Source organism: Perognathus longimembris, chromosome 2 (genome assembly GCF_023159225.1).
Source record: "Perognathus longimembris pacificus isolate PPM17 chromosome 2, ASM2315922v1, whole genome shotgun sequence".
NCBI classification, from domain to species: Eukaryota; Metazoa; Chordata; class Mammalia; order Rodentia; family Heteromyidae; genus Perognathus; species Perognathus longimembris.
The window spans coordinates 152,097,827-152,120,087 of record NC_063162.1 but is presented as its reverse complement, the minus strand read 5'-3'; the positions used below and the strand labels follow the sequence as shown (position 1 = coordinate 152,120,087).

Here is a 22,261-nt window from a genome sequence, read left to right as displayed (position 1 = left end):
GCGGTGAACTCTGCCCTCTGCTGTCCACAGTGGGGAAGCGCAGCCCTCATTCCCCGTCCCCCTCCCCCCCCATCGCGCGTGTGTGTGTGTGTGTGTGTGTGTGTGTGTGGGTGTGCGTGTCTCTGTGTGCGTGTGTGTGTGTGTGTGTGTGCAAGCGTAGGGGAGTCCGGCAATCACTGCTGCGTGGCGATTCTCTTAGTTCATTTCCCCCTAGGCGCCGGCGTGCACTGCCCCTTGGACCAGCGTGCACCATTCCACCCCGGCCATGGTCCAGTCCCACGGACCATTCCCGACCAGAGAAGTCCTGTGCCCTTCCCCACGCCTCTCACTGTTCCCCCCCCCCCCCCCCGGCACCCAGCCGGGCCCTCAGGCGTGGCCTCTCCTCCTCTCAGGACAGCCTCTGGCACCCCAGGCCCCACAGCCTTGGCTCTGCCGCCAGACCCTCGGCGCTGTAGTGGCGCCGTCCTGGCCTTCCCGGAGGACGTTCTGTCCCCGGGACCCCGCCAGCCGCCCTCGGGCCTCGCGGAGCCTCCCCTCCCTGCCCCGCCTGCTTCCTCCGCTTCTCACCAAGCACCAAACCCTGCTGGGTTTACTTAAGAAAATCCCTCACGGTCACCCCATCTTTCCGGCAGCGCTGCTGCTGCCGGAGTTCTTTGGGAAATAGAGATGGGCTTGGGAATCGGACGCGACGCTTCACCCCACGAGGCCCCCCGGGGGGCGGGGGGGAGGAGGCACGTGTATTCTGGAAGGCGTTGCTTCCGGCGTCCGGCGCTGCCTGATCGTTTCCTTAGGGATCCGCCGGCGTCATCCCCAGAGATCTCCCTCCCGTGCTCCCCGAACCCCCATCCTCCAGCCGAATACCTGCGCTCCGCGCTCCGGGCTGGACGCACAAGGATGAAGAGAAAGGCACAAGCACACACAGGCAGACCCCGGAGGGAAGTGTCGGGAGCCAGGGCCGGGTGATGTACGCGCATGGTGCGGGTTCTCCACCTCTCGTCAAAAAGATCCCGACAGGAAGTTTAACCATGGGCGCGTCCACGGGTCTTGCGAAGGCACGGAGGGGAGGACCCGTTCCTTATCTCGACCTCCGCTGATCTTGATCTTCGGATCTCCGCCTCGGCCCTGGCCCGTGTGGTGGGGGGGGGGGGGCGACTAGCCCCGCGAGGCCGTTCGTGTTTAAGATAAGCGAAGGGAAAACTCGAAGCACATTTCCTCAGTCGCACCCGCCACGTTTCCGGGGCCCAGGAGCCACGCGCGGCCAGGGGCGACGTTTCTGCCACCACAGGAAGTTCACCCGAGGCAGACCGGAGCGTGCAGGGGGAGGGAGGGAGGGGGCGCTGGGTCCCGGGGCAGCGGGAGACCCCAGTGACCATTCCCCCCGCAAGTGTGCTCCCCTGACAGAATGCCCCATGATCTCATGGGAGGGGTGGGGACAGGGGCGGGGCACCGTGCAAAGGGGAACGGCGGGATGGCGATGGAAAGACACATGGCAAATCGGAGCAGAGACGCAGGGACGGCGCGGCCTCGGGCTGCGGACGTCCAGCCGGGTTTGCGATGATTTGTCTTCCTAGAGCATCGTAATAAGGTCAGATGGGAGTCTCTGGGCTTCATCGTGTGAAGGAGCCTTAAAGGAGTCTTATTAGCACAGCATTAATCCGCCCTGGTGAAAGGAAAAAGAAAAAAGAGCCCCACACAGAAATCGCATCTGTGCGTGTCAACGTCGATGTCTTACTTGGAGAACAGAAATGCAGGGAAGATCTGCTTGCCCCAACGGGGCCTCAAGTGCCCAGCGTGGGTCCGCTTGCCCCTCCTGCCCCCCCCCCCACGGACGGAGGCAGCCCGGGCCCCCGGCTGCTCCACGGCTCGGTGACTCCGGAACCCTTTCTCCCGAAACGCAGCCCCCCCCCGCTGGGCCCCCCGCCCGCCCTCCACGCGCCTCCGTTCCCCGGGACCCTCGGGTTCCGTGTTCTGAGCCCGGTCTTTGCACCGGTCACCGGCACCCTTTCCCTTCCCCGTCTTCTTGGTCTGTGTTTCGTGTTGACTTCCTTCCCGTGGGCCGCACGCTCCCGGGGCGACTCCACGCGCGAGAATGACCGGCCTCGCACGACCACGTCCGCCCCACCCGACTTCCGGACGTCTGCGGTGCGACCCTCACTTCCTGCGCCACCAGCCCCGGCCGGGGACCGACTCACCCTCGCTTCCCGGATGGCTCCCTCACCCCCCGTGGCAGTGACCAGTCGGCTCTGGCTCTCCTCCCTCAGCCCACACTTCCCAAGGCGAATCCCGCCTGCCCTTGCTTCTGTAAACCAAGGCCGGCCGGGACCGGCCCTGCCGCCTCGTGCGCGTGGCGGCTCGCACGAGAGCCCGAGGTGACGTTACAACCAGTGGCGGAGTGGGCACGCGAGGACGGAGACCACAGGGCCCGCACGGCCCGGGGCATCTCCCGGCTGGATCTCCCCGGGAGTGTGCTGCTCCTCAGACCACACTTGTTGCAGGGGTTTCTTTGCTCTCTCACCAAGGGCTTTTCTAGACGGTTCGCTGTTTCGCAAGAAAACGGGGATGCAGACGGGTTAAGAGTTGCCCCCCGGGGCGTTTGGGTCGGCGGCTTTACATGATGTCTCTAAAACCAAACAACTACTAAACGAACGTAAAAAGGTCTAGGATAGACCCATCAGAAGATCGCAAGAGCTCAACAGCTATGTCCACAGGATCATGGAAGATGAGGCTAAGCAAAGCCAACTCCAAGAGATGGACACAGGAGGATTCTATTGTTGTTACGTTTAATGTACCAGGTGAATTTCCTTTGGCGTACCCCCTGTGGTCACTGTATATGATCTTGGTACACTGGGTATTGTATAGGTGCTTACCTGAACTAGGGAAGGGAAAGAAAAATGAGGGGGGGGGGTGTAACAAGTGTGACAAGAAATGTACTCACTACCTTATTAGGTAACCGGACCCCCTGTGCACATCACCTTGCCAATAAAAGTAATTAAAAGATAAAGAATCGCTCGGGGAGGGTGTATCTGGCAGGACCCATGTCTCCGCCTCCAGCCCGTACTAGATAGGGTTCCGTTTGCAGCACCGGGACTCCCAGAAGTGAATCGTGACGCCTCCTAGCCCCCAGGGCGTTCGGCTGAGTGGGCATGCAGGCATGGGAAGGAGTCTGTAGGATAATTAGGAATTTCCCCCAAACGGAAGACGCTGGGGGCGTCAGGGGGCCACGCACGCACGCGGAGGTGAGGAGGCCCGCGCCAGAGGGAGGCCCGGGGAGGGGGGGGGCAGATATGGGTCACTCTGCCAGGCCTCCCTGGAGGGGGGCACTTAGCCACGGACAGGCTGGACAGGAGAACAGCAAAAGCGGTGCTGCTTCTAATGGCCTGTGACATTTTACATCCCCTTCCTTCCCGGTGAAACTCCACTTCCCTCCCATCGAAGCGGGTTTCATCCACCGCCTGGGAAGTCACGAGAAACCCCGAGAGAGATGTGGCAGTTGCCTGTGAAAGGACACGCTTAAAAATAGCCTCCCGCCTATTAAGCGCGCCCCAGCAGGGCTCGGGGCCACCGGGGAAGGAAATCATGAATAATGGAGAAATGTCAGCGGCGTTTCTGTGGGTGCGCTTTGAGGCGGCAGCCGTGGGACTCCCAACTTCACCTTCCTTCCTCCTGTGCGGCCCTGGGGGTTTATTACTGATGCCTTCCCTTCTTCTCCGCCCTGAGCTCTGGGGAGGAGGGGCGGGCGGGGGGAGACCAGCAAGTGTGCAGAGTCCGCACTGCGTGCAGCGTCTGGGGATCGCGGCGGGATTCACACCCGAGTCCACCACGACTGAGGAATACGGCGGGTTCACGCCTGAGAGCGCGGTGTCTGAGGGCTGCGGCGGGATTCACACACACGTGTGCAGGGCTGGAGGGTTGCGGCGGGATTCACACCCGAGCGAGGGCACGCGGTGTTCGTCTTCCCTTTCTCTGCCTGGCTTCTTCCGCGTGGGTTAGCGCCACCGTTCTCACGCGTGTTGGTTCAGCCTGTGGGGAACGTCGTCCGTCCTCCGGTGGACAAGTGCGGACGCGCACGCTTGCTTCCGCCCCAACTGCTGCCGGGACGGAGCCTCGCACCTCGGGAGGAAGAGGCACAGAAACCCCCGAGGCCGGTACTCACCCACGGAGAGCGCCAGCCCCGGGCTCTGGGCATCCTCTCGGGGTCATTAGGGGACCTGGGCAGCTCCAGGTTCCAGATACTTCCATGTCGTAACAGCAAAGCATGGCTAGGTTTTCTGTTTGGAGCTTGTCAGCTGCTGAGCGCTATTTTTACTGAGTTCTCCGCTCTGCCTGTAATCCACTCAGGACAGGAAGAGAGAAGAGCTGGGGATAAAGCCACACTTCCTCCACCCCAATGGCCCTTCCCGAGGGTCACCAGGGCTCAGGGCCCCAGCACAGCAGAAGCGGGCGGGCCTGGGCTGGGGTTCCCTGCACACAATTCGCTGTTCCCGTCCAGCAATCGTCGCACCAGCCCCTCAGGGGGCCTTTGCTGCATGAAGGGGATGAGCCACGGACAGGAGGGAACGGCGGTTCCGAGTGCAAAACCTTCTCTTCCGTCCTGATCCGAGGACCCGAACCCGCCTCTCCGCCCCGTGGCCTCCACCGGCTGCGCCTGCCAAAGAACTTGCAAACGTCGGCAGCCTCGCTTTGATGGTTCCAATCTTGCTATCAAAATCAGTTCCCTCCTCCTCCAGCTGCTTCCCCCAAGCACCCAGAGATGTCACCGGGGAACAGAAATAACCAAAAAAAAAAGAAAAAATGGGGCAACAAATGAGTCGGGCGACTCATCCACTGCCCGGAGGAGATGAGGCCGATTCCATGGCAACCATCACCAACCAGTTGTCTACCTGAGGAGAGCGCCAGGTACCCGTGGTGCAAGTTCAACGGCCCCTCCCCCCCCCCCCCCCCCCCCCCCGGCCAAGCCGCCGTCCTAAGCCAGCTCCTCAGAACCGGATCTCATTTAGTGCAGATGGACTGCATCGGCACGTGACCGGCCCGGCCCCGCTGGGGACCCCCAACCATACACCGCTGCGTCCTCACTAGGAAGAAAGAGCCGACACGGGGGCTCACACCTGGAATCCCAGCCCGCCAGGAGGCTCCATTGCGACCGCTGTCCTAGAAATCCAGTCAGATGGTGTATGGAGACCTGGGCGGGAGGGGCGGAGGACGGGAATAAAGGCGCTCTCTCCCAGTGGGAGGCGGAGATCATAGGGTCTCTCCCCGCCTACACTGCCATCATCCCGGAAGTTACTCCCTAAATACAGTCAGCTACTATTCTGGTGCGCACTGGTGACACTCTGACCTAAACCTTTCAGATCTCACCGTCGGCCAGCTATTCTGGGCACGCGGTGCTCCCTGCATGTTGGGGTTCAGCTTTGGCCTTGAGGGGGAAGGGCAGAGGAGCGCTCCCGAGACGCCGCCCTTCCCCCCCAGCCCTGGGGAAATGCGGAAGCAGGCCACAATTCTCTGGGTCCGGAACCAGAAGAACTGGCTTTGCGACCAGCCCCCCAACTTTCTCGCCAGCCCATGTGCCCCCCATTCTCGCGGGCTTTGCCCCTGGGGTGGTGCTATGCAGGTGACGTTAGCCCATGAGGGGGTCTTATGACAAGCTTGCCAGCCTATCGCCAGCTCTTGGTCAATCACCCCTTTTCTCGTCACCCCTACTATATCAACTGCTAGCCACTCCCTTATTAAATCAGATTTGCTCTTGAAGCTGTCTCCGAGATCCGTCTGCGCCTGGCTTCCTTCGTGGGTAAGGAGGGAGGACAAGGGATCTCGTACAGCCGCGTGCACCTGAGGTCTTTCCTGAGCCCCCCACTCCACTCTGGCCTTACCTGCGGGTCGGGTGACCAGGGGAGAGGGTGAGAAAGGGAGCGATTAGAGTAGAGTAGAGCCCGACCCCCCGCGCCAGGGGAGGCGACCCGAGCCCGGCACCTGCACAAGTGGAGATTCTGAAGGGAGGCCTTGGAGGGAGCCCCCCCCCCCCCGCCGTGAGTTCCCCCGAGTTCCGCACGAAGAGGGGCCCGGCTCCGTGTGAACGACCGCGAAGCCCCCGGCCTGAGGCCCCGCACACGTCACGGATGCTCAAGGCTTGGGGTAACTCAGGTTCCCCGTGATTGTGTTTTGAAGGGAAGATGGACATCCTGGCCGTGGACCGATGTGATCTGAGTCGCGTGATCTTGGAGCAGGCCGGTCCTGGCGCCGGAGAGCGTGGGAAGAGGGCCCGGCGCGGAGGGGAACCCGGCAAGGCCGGCTGGGCTCGGCTGCTAGCCCATTCAGAAAACGCCCGCACCGCAGAGCAGAGCGATCGGGAGCTTCTCCGGAAACGGGCCCGCGACTCCGCGTCTTGCTTTGTGGCTACCATTTCCCGAGATGAGTGCTGGTTTCCACCGCCCCCCCCCCCCACGTAGGGTGTATGTCAACGTCACGTGCGTGCGCACAGATGTCTCTGCACGCGGTGCGTGTCTTCGTACGGGTGTGTGGCACACGTGCTAGGCGTCTTTGTGGCCGTGGGGTTCAGGTGTGTTCCGTGCGTGTGGCGCGTGTGACCTTGGGTTTTGCAGGATGCCCCCTAATCTCCCAACCCCCGCCTGGCTTCCCCCCCCCCCACGTTGCCTCCCTGCTTGCTCTTGTCAGCAAAGACCCCTCAGCCCCCCCAAGGCTACAAGACATTTCACACAAGCAATGGCATGGAGAATTCCAGAGACACAGCTAGGTCTCTACCGGCACGGACGCCTGCGTGGAAAGACTGAACGGAACCTGTGAGCGGAGAAGGAAAGTTGCTGCTGGCACGGTTGCGCGTAGAGAGAGATAACCGAAGGCAGGACTAGAGTGAAATGCGAAGAGAAACAGAGGTCTGTCCCCGACTGTTCCTTATCGTTAGAACACCGTGTGTGCGCACACACGTGTGTGCACATGCATGTGGCCAGAGCACACTGCTGTAGTCAAATCCCTATCTGGCCCAGGTTGCACTGTTTTCCTGAGCGTCTCCTCCGTTCCACGAGGCTGACATCCCTCTCGTATGAGTTTGAGCTCCTGCTGCCTTGTTGCCTGGCAGAAGCCCCTCGGATCCTTCCAGGGTCAGGGTCAGCCCTCGGATAGCTCCAGGGTCAGCCCTCAGATAGTTCCAGGGTCAGCCCTCAGATAGCTCCAGGGTCAGCCCCTCGGATAGTTCCAGGGTCAGCCCTCGGATAGCTCCAGGGTCAGCCCCTCGGATAGTTCCAGGGTCAGCCCTCGGATAGCTCCAGGGTCAGCCCCTCGGATAGCTCCAGGGTCAGCCCTCAGATAGTTCCAGGGTCAGCCCCTCGGATAGCTCCAGGGTCAGCCCTCGGGTAGCTCCAGGGTCAGCCTCACTCTGACCACAGGTGGGGAGAGTCATGTATTGAGCGTTTACAGAGGGTTAAATTCAAGTTCTGCCCTGAGAGGACATTTCTCACCAGCCTTTCCCAGCTTGATTTCCAGGCCTTGGGCCCAGGAAGTTTCCGGACGATCCTGGTAAAGGTCAGGCTCCAGGTCAGGTGCCCGGGGCTGGGGCTGGGGGGTCCCCTCCGCTCACACGGTTCCGGGGCTTTCTCTGCTAGGGGTGACACCGGCGCCCACCGCGGCATGCCCCGGGGCTTGGTGCAGGCGGACACCGCAAAACTTCCCGAGACGAGCTGGCTAACGAGCAGCAGGAATCAACCCCCACATTCTGGAGAACGACCCAGAACATTCTGGAGGCTGGACACGGAGGTCAGGGGGCCAGCGTGGCTGGGCTCTGGGAAGGGTTTTCTGGAGTGCAGATGAATATTTCCCAATTCTCACTGGGTGGAGAAAGGGCCGGCGAGCCCTCGGGTCCTTCATAAACCCACCCACCAGGCCGGCGCCGTCTTTCCCCAAACTCCCAAGGCAACACACACGCGGCGGACCCCCTGCTCCTGCCCCAGGCCCGCTTGCGATGCACCCCAGGCCCGCACGGGCCCTGAGCTGCTCCCTAGGAGACCTGGAGAGGTGGCACTGCCAGCTCCCCTGGGACCCCTGTCCCCTTCCCACGGCCAGGCGCTCAGTGAGCTCAGCGCAACTATCACGGGGTTACCCCGGATGTGTACCCGGGACCGGGGTCAAACCCTGATGCAGAAGTGACGGCCCCAGCCCCCGCCCAGCCCCGTGCTGGCTTTGGTCCTTCCCACCGACTCCTGTGACACGTCGCCCTAACTTGCGGGATTTCGGGACCGGCTCCCCTTGTGATGCGTGAGAGCCACGGGGGGACTCGCGCTCCCTGGCTCACGGCGGAGGAAGCCGAAGCGCAGAGGGGCTCTGAGGGCCTCGAGTCGGCCAGGACACAGCGCTCGGTCCTGCTTCCCGTAATCACAGTGTCAGACGCAGGGTTGATTAAATCTTGTGTACCACGCTTTCATAAACTGTAACAAGAACATCTCATTACGCAACCCTGCTGGATATCCGTGAGCTTATTGAATAATTTGGTTGCTATTCCAACAGAGTTCACTTAATACCCAAATCCTTTCTTCCCGTGCCATTGTACACAGGAGCGGAAGGTTCTAAGCGCACCGCAGCTTGCGGGAGGGCGAGGTTCGGCTCCGGGCTGCCTCTCCGCCCACAGGCAGCCCCCTGCGTCTGAGCAGGCCGTTTGGTGGAGGGGCCTGGGTTCAAGCAGGCCTGGCCCGCAGGCCCGTTCTGACATGTGCGTGCAGGCGGGCTGAGTTCCGCCCACCGGCCTTCCGCCATTCCCCTTTCAGCTCTCCATCCTCTCCCCGCGCCTCCAGGCCCCTGGCGACCTCCCTTTAGGGGTCAGTCTCCCTCCCCCTCTACGTGGGACCCCCTCCCCACCCCCACCCCGGTCCAGGGTGGAGGATGAGGCCAGGGCTGGCCCTGATGTCACCTGACCTGACCACCCTCAGCCAGGCTGGGCTCCGCGAGGCCTCCGGGGCGGTGGAGGGGGGGGGAAGAAGCCGGCCCCGAGTCCCTCCCTGGGCAGCTCCCCCGTGGCTGATCAGGGCTGGGGTGGGCGGTTCAGGGGCACAGCCGACCGTGGACCTGAACTGGCAGGCGAGCTTTGAAACCCTCCCACGCCGCCTCAATCCTAGCCTGCGGAAGGAGGGTGCGGATGTGTCTTCTGGATTCAGCGCTCGCGCCCGGGAGAGGGTCCTGCCGGGCCGGGCCTCCCTGCTGTGTGGTCGGATCCACAGCAGAGGTGGCGGGTCTACCCTCCAGGGCTGTGAGACGGGACCGCGCGCTCCAGGGTGAACACACAGGCACCCAAAACACAGACTGCGTGCCCACCCGCGTGGCAAGAGGACGCGAAGCCCGCGGGGCCCCTTCCGCCGGCTCCGCCTCCCAAGGTCTCTCGGAGGCTGAGGTGGGGCAGAGCGAGGGAGGCGCAGGTTCTAGCTCCCGGTTCTGTCCTGCCCGGCACAGTTGTGATTGTATGATCATGGCAATGTGTGCGGCAGAGAGCCAGACACCCTCAGGCAATCTCAGATAAATCACAGAACCCAGGGACGTTTCCTTTTCTGGCAGAACCACATGTTGATCCGGGAACTTTAGTTTTCCGCTAATGATAAACGGTTAAGTTTTTTTTTTTTTAATACTCTGATTTGATTTCCTACCTGCCAGTATCACAGAAGAAGGAGGTGTGATCATTTTCTTTGGGTTAAAATGAGAACTAGGTAGTGCAAGGTTGAAATAATAAACCACCTTATTGCATTGCAGTAGTCATGGGAATCCTCCTCTCCACGAATGCCAATATCAACCAAGTAGTCAGAACATTTTACATTCGTACTTTTATATTGTAGCAAGGAGACTCAACTATTACAAATGATAAGGGTAGGCATTTTAAGCTGATTCTACAAAAATACATGTTGTTTTCCTAGCAATGGCCTCGTTCCGCTATATTCTTAATTTTCAGTCAGGAAGAACCAGTGCAAAGCAGATGACTGAACTCCTGAAGAGAAGGTTGTAGGAGAGAAGAGGACCCATCTGTGGACACGGACACACACACACACACACACACACACACACACACACACACACACACGTCTCCACTTCAGAAGTCTTCCAATTCCAAACAAAGTTTGCTGGGAAACAGCTCAGTGGCAGAGCACTCGCTTAGCATGCAGAAGACCAGAAATTTGATCCCAGTATCATGGTTGCGGGGGGGGGGGGGGGGAGCCCTGAAAATCAGGAATAGCAATTCTTCACATAGAACTGACCAGATATTCCAGGAAGGAAACCATTTGTTCAGTCTTTTGTTGAAGAACTTGTACCATTTTGCTGTTGTCCTGGGGACTGAAGCCCAAGGCCCTGTGCCTGTCAGTCAAGCACTCCACCACTTGAGCCATGTTTTTCAGGTAGTATCTCTCACTTTGGCCTGGGCTAGCATTCATCCACGATCCTCCTACCTCTGCCTCTTGAGTATCTGGGATGACAGGAATGTACCACCACGGCCTGGCTTGATTCACAAATGTTTACCGAGCACTTTGCAAGTGTCAGCCGTGGTCACGGGCAGTTGGCCACACTAGATAACGCAGAACTCAGAGCACCTTATTCTCAGTCCAATCAACGTTCTGACGGAAGACGGGAATGGGACCGGGCGTGGCACATACATTGTAAACATGTTGCGAGGTGATCAACACAGTGGCTACTGGATGTGGCCAATGGGTGGAGTGCGATGTTAACAAGGTTGGTTGAGTAGAGGTCACTGAGTTAGCTTTGCAGATGAGGGCTGAGTCCCAGGCATGAGGGACCCAGCCAAGTGTGTGTGTGCGTGTGTGTGTGTGCGTGTGTGTGCGCGCATATGTGGTATGTGCATGTGGTATGAGTGTGTGCATGTGCTGTGTGTGTAGGTGCATGTGTGGTGTATGTGTTGTAGTATGTAGATGTGTGTTTGCATGCTTGGTATGTGTGTTCCTGTGTGGTGTGTGTGTGTGTGTGTGTGATGTGTGTCTGTGTGGTGTATGCGTTGTGGTATATATATATGTGTGTGTGTTTGCGTGTGTGGTATGTTTGTGCATGTGATGTGTTGTGTGTGTAAGGGCTTCCAGCAGACGGACCAGGCAACGCTAAGGGTCCGAGGGGAGACTGAGTCAGACCTGATTCCATCCAAAGGCAGGCACGGGCACTGAGGTCGTCAGAGGAGCGCTTGCTTTTCTCGGGGGTGGGCTCGCACAATTCTAAACCCAGCAGGGAGAGAGTACCCCCCCTGGCCCACGGGATGGCAAGCGCCTTCGTCAGCTCGGAAAATAACGAAACGGACCCTGGGTTGGTGGTGGGCAACGGGAGCCCAGGTCCCAGCGGTGCTGGGGACCGTTTGCCTGTTCAGGTGGAGAAATGCGCCCCGGGTCCCGAGGGCAGAAACGAGGCCCCGGCCTCTCCCTGCGACGGGGGCTCCACGCTCCGCCCCCCCCCCGGCAGCACGAGAGCCGGTGGCGGCGGCGTGACCGCGACTTTCCTATGTCCCCGTGGAAACTCAAGCCCCGGGGTCGGGATGACCTCACTGGGGCCGGTGCAGGCGCGCGGGGTGACGGGTGATTTAGTATTCAGCAGGGCCACTGCCCGGCAGAGAAGCCAGAGGCCCTGTCGGAGCAGCAGCACGCCCGTTCCCATAGCAACGCCGTCCCTGCCTTCTCCAGCCTGCCTCTCCCTGAACAGATAACCAGCCTCTGAAATAAACAAAACCTGGGGCTGAATTTCCCATCTCTTTGGAAGATCTAGAAATTTGGAGAGGACGAGCGCATCTATGGACGCGGCGTAGGAGGGCCGGCATTTCCAGGCTGGGCACGGCAGCGGTGGGAGGGCGGGGACCACCCCAGGAGCCATCGACCCTGCTTGAGTATCTCTGACGCTCCAGCTTGTCTCAAGCCCAGGCTGGGACGCCTCGTCCCGTGTTGACCTTCGGGGACAGTCTGGGGACAGCCATGTTCCTTCCTTGCTCCCTGCTGGGCAACCCAGACGTCCAGTCCTCTTCCTGTCCACCCCTCCCCCCCCAGCTCTGCGCCCAGTCCCACGCCCCACGCTCCAATCTCCAGAAATCCGGCGTCCTCCCCCTCAACCCCCCACCCCCCCGGACGGACGGTGTGGATTCTGCCCCGACGAGGACGCAGCCGAGGCCCACAAACGAGGGGAGTCAGGACGGGAGCCCCAGGCAGGGGTGCCGCCAGCCTCCTTCCTCAGAAACCGGGGACACGAGCTGCCCTGGGAGAAGCTCCCGAGAGCCACGGCACAGGCCACGTCTCGAAGCCCCGTTCAGCCATCACGGCTGCCCGCAGCGGGCCACTGAGGGGGCCGAAAACACGGGACGGACACGCCGTGCGCTCACGGTGCATGCAGACGTGACCCTCCGTGTAGCACCCCTATAGTAACGGCCAAGCGAAAGGAACGATAAAACCAGGCCGTCTTGCTTTTGCTTTGCAAGCGTTGAAGCGATTCGACGAGGTTTTGCCTGGCATGTTATGCGTGTGGAACGCCGCGGGGAAAGTCGAGTGTTTTGGAGAGGGTGATTTGGCGGATGAAAGCCCCTGGATCACCGGTGCTCCTCCATCGCGAAAGCTTCAGCCTCAGCTTCTCCCCCGGACCCCGCCCTTTGGCTCCCAGTCCCCACAATGCTCTGCTATTCTCCTTCCAATGGCCCTAAATACATTACTTGCTTCTGTTACGCAGGTGGCGTAGAGTGACTATACAAGGCCACACACACGTGCTACGGGCAACCTAACAAGGACTCCCAGAGCAGCGTGAAAGCTATTGTATTCATTCTATCAGTCTGTCTTCCAATCTTGTAAAGAACAAGAGATGGGGGGGAGAAAAGATCCATTTTCTCAGTTCCAAATAGGAGCTGGGAATGTAGCTTGCGTTCCACTTTTGTATAAACATCAGCATTATGTTAACATTGATCCAACCCAACCTAAGGTAAAAGCTGACTCCAAACTGCATGCTGACCACTACTGAAAATTAAAAATTGATTTTTTTACAATGACTTTGATGATCTGGAAAATTCTTTGGGATTACAGTAAATGAGTATGCACTTGTAAATATATATTTTTTTCATTTCCATTGGGTTTATTGGCAGGATGATTGCCCTGAATTGCAAATACCTTCAGGACACACACACACACACACACACACACACACACACACACACGTATATATATATCTATAAATATAAATATATGTATTTAATTTTGAGACACATTCAAGGCTGACTCAAAGTACCTTGTGTGCTTTAGAAATAAACTTTAGAATAGACTTTAGAAATAAGGTCTGTTTCAGGGCCGAGGAACTGTTCGGTTTGTAGCTCCAGGATTTCCCTCCTGTCCTACACACGGCTACAAGGCCCCCTCCACCAGGCTCCATGCCCCAGAGCCAACCCCATCCTGGCCACTACGATGTCCCGTGTACAGAGGCCGGAAGTCCTTCTCGGATTCCCATGTGGAACTGCTACCCCTGGAAGAACCCCACATCCGGCCGGACTGCATATTGAGGTTTTGACTTTCCTCGTGTACGTGTGTGCATTTGCGTTTGTTTCTGTGCGCACCTGTGTCTGTACATGCAGGTACATGTGTGTATATGAATGCACACACGTGCGTGTATAGGCACAGACACACTCCAAGCACATTTGTGCGCCGATGCATCTAGGCCTTGTCGGGCAGAGCTGGATACCCGCTGTGCACGCGGTGAATGAAGATGGAACAGGTGGACAAGAGACACTGCAGAGAAACCTAGGGGACGGCACCCTCTCACCTGCCCAGAAACGGGGGCCTCATCTCCTCCTCTGGCAAGCAGATCGCTATACTTTATTTGACCCACTGGTGTAACTAATTCCCCCCACTTGATTACGGTACAGCAGACTACGCTGAAGAGCCCAAAAGAACTCAACCACACGGTCCAGAAAACACAAAGGACTCACTTGACATCGCGCACAGAGTGTCTTGTAGTCTTCTAATTGATGAAATTAGACGCTACCAATTTTTAAACCTTCCTACTGAGGATAAATTCGGAATGTGAGGTCATTTCACAAGATGGCACATCGTTTCAAAGACCAGCACTCCAAAAGCTGTCCATGAGAAATGCGGAAATCTTCGTATAGGAATCTCAGGTCAGGCTGAATGAAGTCCATGTGTCTGAAATGGACACAAACCACGCGCCACGTGGGTCTCAACGCCCCGAACGTGAAACTTATTAACCAGAATTTAATTTTAAAAGGATCGTGGTGATTATTATTTTTTTATAGGCAATGCTGCGTGAAAGAATCAATATCTCGCAATGTGGAGTCCATTCCTCGAGCACTTGATTAATGCATCGTTACCTTCAGAGTAATTAAAAGGAGCAGGGTTATACGCAATCAGCATGTTCATCTTACTCAGCAACTCCTGCCAGTTGCTGGCAAAAATTAAACTCATTAATCCTCCTGACTCTAAAGGATAAAAGGCTTTGGGTAAGAAATAAAAGAACTTCAATTTTATGAAGGAAAAAAAAATGTGTCCAAAGCCAAAGTGTAGACAAACTCCTCTCTACATAGTGCTACTGGAACAGGAATCTCAAGGGGGGAGGATGAGCTGGTTCTATTGATTAAAAACAAAAACAAAACATACTATTACATTATCCTTACACTGCAGACCTCCTTAGATATGCAGGTAACATGCACAAGTAAATGTAGGAATTGTGTCCTGGCAGAGAAAGAAGCATGCCTGGTTGAGCTGGCACTCGGGCCTGCCTTGCAAAACCTCTCCTGCCAGCCCAGAGCTCAAATCCACTGGGGACGTGTACCATTCCTTTTCCACAGACATGGTGTTTTGGCTGGCTTTGGAGACCAAAGGCCTGTTAACACACTGAAATTTGTTTGCTATGGTTTGCCGTTGACAATTGGCCCACACAGCAGAGAGCTGAATAGGCTTACTCTTAGGAATCTTTCAAACCCAGATGAGCTCTTGGTGACGGTTCCCTCCCGTAGGTGAGGTAACCTCAGTGCGTGTGGGAAGGAGGGAGAAGCCGCGGCGGGTAAGGCTTTCACAGTGCTCATCCGCAATCAGCACTGCCTCTTTATGGATGTCAATAAGGAGCCTTAAAAAAACAACTGTAACGAAGACAACTTTCTCTGTGTTGAAACAGAAGAATTTTGTACGACCTTGTGACAAATGGAGTCCAATGTTAGCCAATTCTTCCTAGCACAGTTATCTTTTTAAATGCTGAAATTGACTCCCTTCCCCAAAACATTAGCCATGAGACTGTTTTAGGGAGCAAGTACTTCCTACTACGCCAGCCAGGCACTGTGCTAATCGTGGTAGAGGCGCTTCGAAGACGAGCTGGAGGCCAGGAATGGTGGTGAGGTTGGGACCCCAGCTGGGTGGGAGGTGCAGGGAGGGGGAACACAGTCCAAGGCTGGCCCTGGGCAAAAATGCAAGGCCATCCCTCTGATAAAAACAAAATCAGGCTGAAAGACATGGCTCAAGTGGTCCAGTGCCGGCCCAGCCAGCATGAGCTCCCAAAACCTTTTTACAATGTACCTAGCAAATGTCAAATGTGAGCACAAGAGTCCACAGCATTAGGGGAATGGGATTCTCCCGGTTCTGTGCCAGGAGGCGGAAGCTGGAACAGGAGGCACGGAAGTGCTGGAAGGTGCTGGAAAGCTGTGGGAGGAGGCAGATGCACGGGGCAGGGCAGGGAGAAGTGGGATGTGCCCCCTGTCAGCACCACCTCGCCTGCGGGAGGGAGATCAGGACGGCCATCCGCCAGGCCCTCGCAAGTCCAGAATTTCCCAGCTCTGTGCCTGAGAGGGGCAAATTCTCCTCAGAAGAAGAGCTGGCGGGAGCAACCCACACCACCCATCCTCTCCTACAAACTATCCTCAGAAGGAAGACAGGGACACAGCGGCCCCCTTCCATACCCACGTCTAAATTATATACATAAACGCATGAAAGGGGAAGAACGAACTGCAGAAGACCAAAACCTCAGCGGGTTACAGAAAGGGAGGATCCACCAAAGAACGGGAAGGCGGATTCATGAAAGGCGCGGAGTACAAAGCTGGAGGGGCGGAATGGTGACGGGGAGGACATCAAGGCCTGGGCGGCTGCTGGAGGTGGGCAGTTATCTCCAGGGTCAGAGGACCGGATGCCCTGCTGTGTGAAGACGGCGAGCACGCAGGGCCACACCCAGGCGAGAGGGGAAGAGAGGGCGGTGAAACCCAGAGAAGCCAATCAGTCAGCACCGCCTGTTTTGAGAAGTTGGGGAACAACTGAAGGCGCCACGGGAACCGGGGTCTGCTCCCACACTGCGGGGGAGGGGAGTGCCCCGGGCCGGGCCCAAGCGGTGGGAACAGCAGCCTAGGCCAAGAAGAAGTGACAGCAGCTTGGGGTCACAAAGAAGCTGAGTGAGAGCCCTGTCGTCTGTCTGCTCCTGGGAAATGATGCCAAGAGAACACTTCTACTTGACCCTGGAATGGTAGAAAGTAACAGAGTAAAGACACATACATCCAGAAACCAGTTCCAAGGACATTGTCACCGAGAGAGCAGTGCTGTGGGGAATAAGAAGGTCCCAAACAATGTCTAAAATAAACAACGTAGACCGATCGGGCTGAGGGGCGCTTCAGGCAGCGATTTGTCATTCAACGTGGGCAAATGCCCATCGTAGATTTTGCCATCATCCCCCCTGTATCGTTAGGAAATAACACGCCACCAAAAAAAAAAAAAAAATGAAGACTACAGAATCACACCACGTGACCTTGAAAAACAAAAAACAAACCAATGCCCGGCAGCTCACAGTCCCCAAGGTCCTGCGAGAAACAGATATTCAAAGAGAGACAGGACCAAGCTCAGAACATTAAATCACTCAGACGATGCCAATCGGAATGCATTATTCCACTGAAGGTCCATCAATGTTCTCTTTTAAGGGTCAACTTGGTGTTCCACCTACAGGAAAGGGATAGAAGATGATGTAATCAGCACCCTGGACAGCGCCCACCCTAGGGCTGAGGTTCTAAGCAGTCAGGGGCTGGGCTTGAACTCAGGGCCTGAGTGCTGTCCCTGAGCTTTGGTACTCAAGACTGGCCCTGGGCCACTGGAGCCACGGCTCTGCTTCTGGCTTTTTGGTGGCTAACTGGAGATGAGTTTCTTGGGCTTTTCTGCCCAGGCTGGCTTTGAACTGGGATCCTCAGATCTCAGACTCCTCAGCAGCAAGGATTATAATATATGTGAGCCACCAGTGCCTAGCCAAAGAGAAAATCAAAGAAAAAAGAAACGTTTTGACGTCTAGTGTCTTCCTGTAACTAGTATGTCTTAAGCAAATTGAAACTTTTGATCCAGAAGAGAGAGATGGCTTGATAAATGCACGCATCAACATTTTTACTAGCTTTTTACAGAAGTACATACGCTTTTAAGAAATGGACACTATTTTTAGCACTGTTATGCCTAAGTTTACATTTTAACTTTTATTGTGTATTTTTGAAGGTCCACACAGATAGGGAGTAAGAAGGTTATTAAGAGGACGCAAAGAACTCATCACCTCACATAGCTGCTGTTTGCGGTTTGTGCACGAGCAGCTAAAGCTATTCGTTTAGCACAAATAATCCCACACAAAATAATGTACTGCCTAAAATTCTCAGTGTCTGTTAGATTCCCACACCTGTTCACTGCGCATACCTCTGCCTCATTGTAAGAGGTCTGTGCAATGTACTTTTGCAGATGTATACTTATTTCGAGCAGACAGGTATGTGGAAAATGAAAAGCATACACATCATAACATGCTATATATCTACACACAGACACCAACACCCGCGTGTGTGCTCACGTGTGCATGCACAAGAGACACTGACACACTCCTATAGTGTCCAGGAAGCAAACATCAATGACGGGATCCAATGGATCTAAGTCGTCTCTCATAATGGGAAACAGCTAGGGTCGTTATAGCCCCTGGTTTGTTTCTTTGTTTAATACTTTTTGCTCATCTGAGAGGTAGTTCAAAAGGAAAAGAAGGCAACATGTTCTGTAAGGTAAGATTTACCAGAAACATAACACCAAAACAAACAAACTGAGAGAGGGAGGGAGGGAGGGGGGGAGAGAGAGAGAGAGAGAGAGAGAGAGAGAGAGAGAACAGGTGGGCAGAGAGCTCAGCAGCTCAGAGGTTTGGCTGGGCTTTTGCCTGCCCTCTCTGCTGGCGACACCTAGAGCCTGTTGGGAACAGGTTCACTTGAAGCCTACAATTGGATAGTTTTCAGTCAGATTTCAGACAAAAAGGTGCACCTTTTCTGTCTGTATTGCAGCTTAGTTGTCTTCCCCTCAACCCTGTCATAGAGGCCTGCACAATCCTTCTTTTGGCCCCCTCAAAACACCCGACTTGCCAAGGAGTGCTCCTGAGCCCAGCCCCTCCCTTCCCTCGCAGAGGAGGAGTGCTCTCGGGCCCCAGGCCCTCCCTTCCCCGGGGCCTGAGCCTGGGTGGTGGACATCACCTCCCTCTCGGTCTCGCCGGGGAAGTCCAGAAGTGATCCAAGGGGACAAGGAAATCTCACGGAGGAACGGACTCAGAGCTGCACGTCTGGGCCTGTGTGTAAGTGTGCCAGTCACACCCCCCCGCCACATTTGCCCCCTCTGGGAACACCCCCGTGCCCTCCAAGTACAAATACACAGTGCAATTCATTAGAAACTGCTGTACCACGAGACCGGGCAATTGAGAAATGACCCCAAGAGGCCCTCACCACTCCATCCCAAGCCTGCACACGCACGCGTAAACACACACACACTCTACACATACGCACGCTCACACGCCCACTTCTTGCTCTAGGGGAATGCCACACGGTGCCATCCCAGACCCACACAGCGGGTCCCTCCTGGAGTGGGATCAGGACTGGACGGCTAAGGCCCACGAGCTCTTGTTCGGTGACTGAGTGGGAAGCGGAGGCCGTCAGGACCCAGAGACCCTGCTCAAGAAGAAAACTCCTCCAAGCTTCACAAGGTGCTGTCTGCAAACCAAACCTACACACGGGCTGTGTGTCTACCGAGCCCGCCGGGCCAGGAGTCCCGGGGAAGGCATTTTGACAGCCGCCCCCCCCCCCCCACCATCTGCTGCCGCCCTACCAGAGTCCTGGGGTATGAGATGCAAGTCTAACCTTTGGCGCCCAGGCCCGGGACCCCTGAAAGGGCAGCAGACTTTCCAGGGAGAACTTCTGGGAGCCAGGCAGCAAAACCTGCGCTGGCCCTGGGCAGGGGCGCTGCGGCTAGTACTTCTTTCTTTCTTTCTTTTTAAGATCATCGCGGCTCCCATCCCTGGGTGCAAGGAGGGAGAAGCTGGACCTTGGCGCCCGAGGAAAGGGCGGGAGGCCGGAGGGGCCCGCGGGTAGAGAGAGGCCGGCGACAGGCCAGGAGAAAGGCAGCCTGGACTTCCCGATCCCGGGGCCGGGAAACAGGGGGATCCATCCCAAGGAGACACAACCAACTTGGAGGCACCGCCGTCCGATCCCGCGCGCAGACCCGACACCCGCGCGCCTGGCGAACCCCACACACCGCGCGCGCGTCCATCCGGACCCCGCGGCTCCAAAGCCCCCCTCGCTCGCTCGGGCCGCCCCGGGTCCCCCCACCCCCCCACCCCCCCACCCCGCACCCGGCGCGCAGGAGGGGGCTGGTGGGTGCGGGGAGGGAGGGAGGGAGGGAGAGGAGGGGAGGGCGCCGGCCGCCCCCCCCCCAGCCGCAGGGCCGCCCCCCCCCACGCCCCCGCCGAGCTCTTACGTCCTCCTCGTCCCCGTCGCTCCGCGCCTGGTACTGGAAGCGGGGCCGGCCGCCCGCGCCGCGCGCCCGGGGCGCCGCCACCGCCGCCGCCGCCGCCGCGCCCGCCTGCGCCCGCGGGCCGCCGCCGGGCTGCTTGGCGTCGTCCTCGGGGCCCGGGCCGCCCAGGAGGCGGCTGGCCTCGGGCGGCGGCGCCGGGAAGGAGCGCGAGGTGTTGATCTTGCCCGAGAACCTCTGGTACAGCGAAGCCATGGGTGGCGCTCGCCGGCCGGCCGGGGCGCGCGGGGCGGCTGGGCTCGGCTGGCTCCGTGTGTGTGCGCGCGGGTGCGCGCGGGTGTGTGCGTGTGTGTGCGGGTGAGTGTGTGTGTGTGCGTGTGTGTGTGTGTGTGTGCGCCGCGCGCTCGCTCGCTTTCGCTCTCTCGGATCCCCGCTCCCCCGCCCCCTCCAGACCAGAAAAAAAAAAAAAAAAGAAAGAAAAGAAAAAGGCCGGTGGGGATGGAGGGAGGAGGAGGAGGCCGCGCCGCCGAGCGAGCGAGCCCGGCCCGCGTCCCCCCCCGCCGCCGCCCGGCCGGCGTGTCTAGGAGCGCCCCGCCAAGGAGGCCGAAGGGAGGAAAACGCCAGCGACCCCCGCCCGAACCCCAGCACCGGGGCGGGAGGTGGGGGGGGGGGAGCCGCCGGGGCCGCCGCTCCGCACCTCCTCCAGGCGGGCCGGGCGCGGGGCCAGAGCCCCGGCGAATCTCCCGCGCCGCCCCCGGCTCCGCCCCCCTCCACGCCCGGGACCGGGGCGGCGGGAAGGGGGGGGGTCCCGGGGGCTGGGATCGCGGGGGGCCCGGGCGGCCGGGGGCTGGGGGTGCCCGGGGAGCCGGGGGCGCTCCCAGGCCGGCCTCGGGTCCCACCCCGCCGAGGCTGGGCGCGGGGTCAGCCGGGCCTGAGAACCGACCCCGACCCCGGGGCGTGGGGTGGAGGCCCCGCCCGCGCACAGCTGGGCGCCGCGCTGCCCCGCCAGGCTTCCCTCCAGGTTCTCCTGCCCCACTGGAAGCAAACTGCCCCGACCCCCCCCCCCCGCGGGCCTGGGGGCACAGCCGGGCGCGGGGAGGCGTGGGGCTGGGCGCCCCCCAGGCTCCCAAGCCCGGGGCTCGGGAACAGCGGCCGTACCGGCCGGGGAGGCGAAGGCCCCGGTCCAGGGCCAGGGCCCCGCGCGGGCCTCCGAGCCTCCCCGCCTCCTGGCAAACTGTGCCGGGCCCTGCCAGCCCACGGCGGCACGGCCAGCTCCTTCTCCATCGCAGGGGGTCGGAGGCGTTTGGGGGTGGCCGGCAACTTTTCCCACGTTTGCGCTTCACCACGAGCCCCCCTGAGGAGGGGTGCGGGGCGGGGGAGCAGTGACCCCGATGCCTGCGGTGCCCAGGCTGGGCTTTGCGGCCGCGGGCCTTGGTGCATTAGCACGTGCTCTGGCGCCCCAGTGTGGAGAGGCGCGCGCACTGCTGCCCCGCGCGGGGCGGGGAGGGCCCGGAGCAGCCCGGGCCTGGCCTCCCCTCCGGGCCTCCTCCCTCTCGGCCTCCCCACCTCCGGGCCTCCTGTCCAGAGGCCCTGCCGTCCCCTCCCGCCGTTCCACCCGCAGCAGGCCGGGCGGAGGGCGAGGCCCTCTCCAGCGCCCCTGCGCAAGGACGCACGGAGGAGGCTCTGCTTGGCCCGCTGCGCGGCCTCTCCTCAAGGCTGAGGCCACGGTCACTCACGGGAACCACGGAACCCAGCTTTGACAGTCGCAGCAAGCGCGGCCCTTGCCCCTCCCAGCCCCCTGTGAGCTGTGGCCCAGGAAGCCGACTCTCCCCCAGACTTGAAAGCAAAGCCTGCTGCCTGCAGCGAGGCTCCCACTTGCTTATTAGACGGGAAACATGCCCGTGTATTTGCAAACAAGCTATAAGATTAGGAAGCACTGCATATGGCATTAATATGCTTTATACCAAATACGGCAATTATATTGAATAGCACCCAAAGTACTTGACACAAAGGTGCCTGTTAGGCAAACAAAATTAATAGATTGATGAAGAGGCACACTTTTAAGACGTAGTTTCCCAAATGACCTCACGTGTGCGTGTCATCCAGAAAACGTGATTTCTATTAATAATTATAAATTTTAAAACGAAGCAATGGTGGAAAGAACGGATGCGGAAATCTGAGAATTAAACAGATGACGTTCTAGAGAAGTGAGGTGAGGAAGGGGGGAGGGGGGAAGGTGTGAAAGGAGACAGGAAGTAGGTGGAGGAGGAAGAGGAGGAGGAGGAGGAGGAGGAGGAAGAGGAGGGTAGCTAGCACAAAGGCATTTCTCAGAAGTGGACTTGGGGTGAATCCGGCTACTTTCACCTGACACGGTGGATGGGAAGCTTCTAGGAACGCCAATGGCTGCTTTAGAGCAGGTGGGAGGAGTCCCCTGGGTGCTTCTGCCTTGTGGACGCGCATGTACAAATCTGTGTTACACACGGGGACCCAAACCGCCGTACAGGAGAACGAGCTGGCTCGCACGCTCGGAC

At 58.6% G+C, this 22,261-nt stretch overlaps 1 protein-coding gene across 1 annotated transcript in view; it reads right to left on the bottom strand.

Moving 5' to 3' along the window:
• Dpp6 (dipeptidyl peptidase like 6) overlaps positions 1-19,985 on the bottom strand; it is a 318,595-nt gene extending 298,610 nt beyond the window's left edge. Inside the window, 1 exon segment of the mRNA XM_048340519.1 lies at positions 19,737-19,985. Coding sequence (XP_048196476.1) covers positions 19,737-19,985 — 249 coding nt within the window.
• Positions 19,986-22,261: the final 2,276 nt, after the last annotated feature.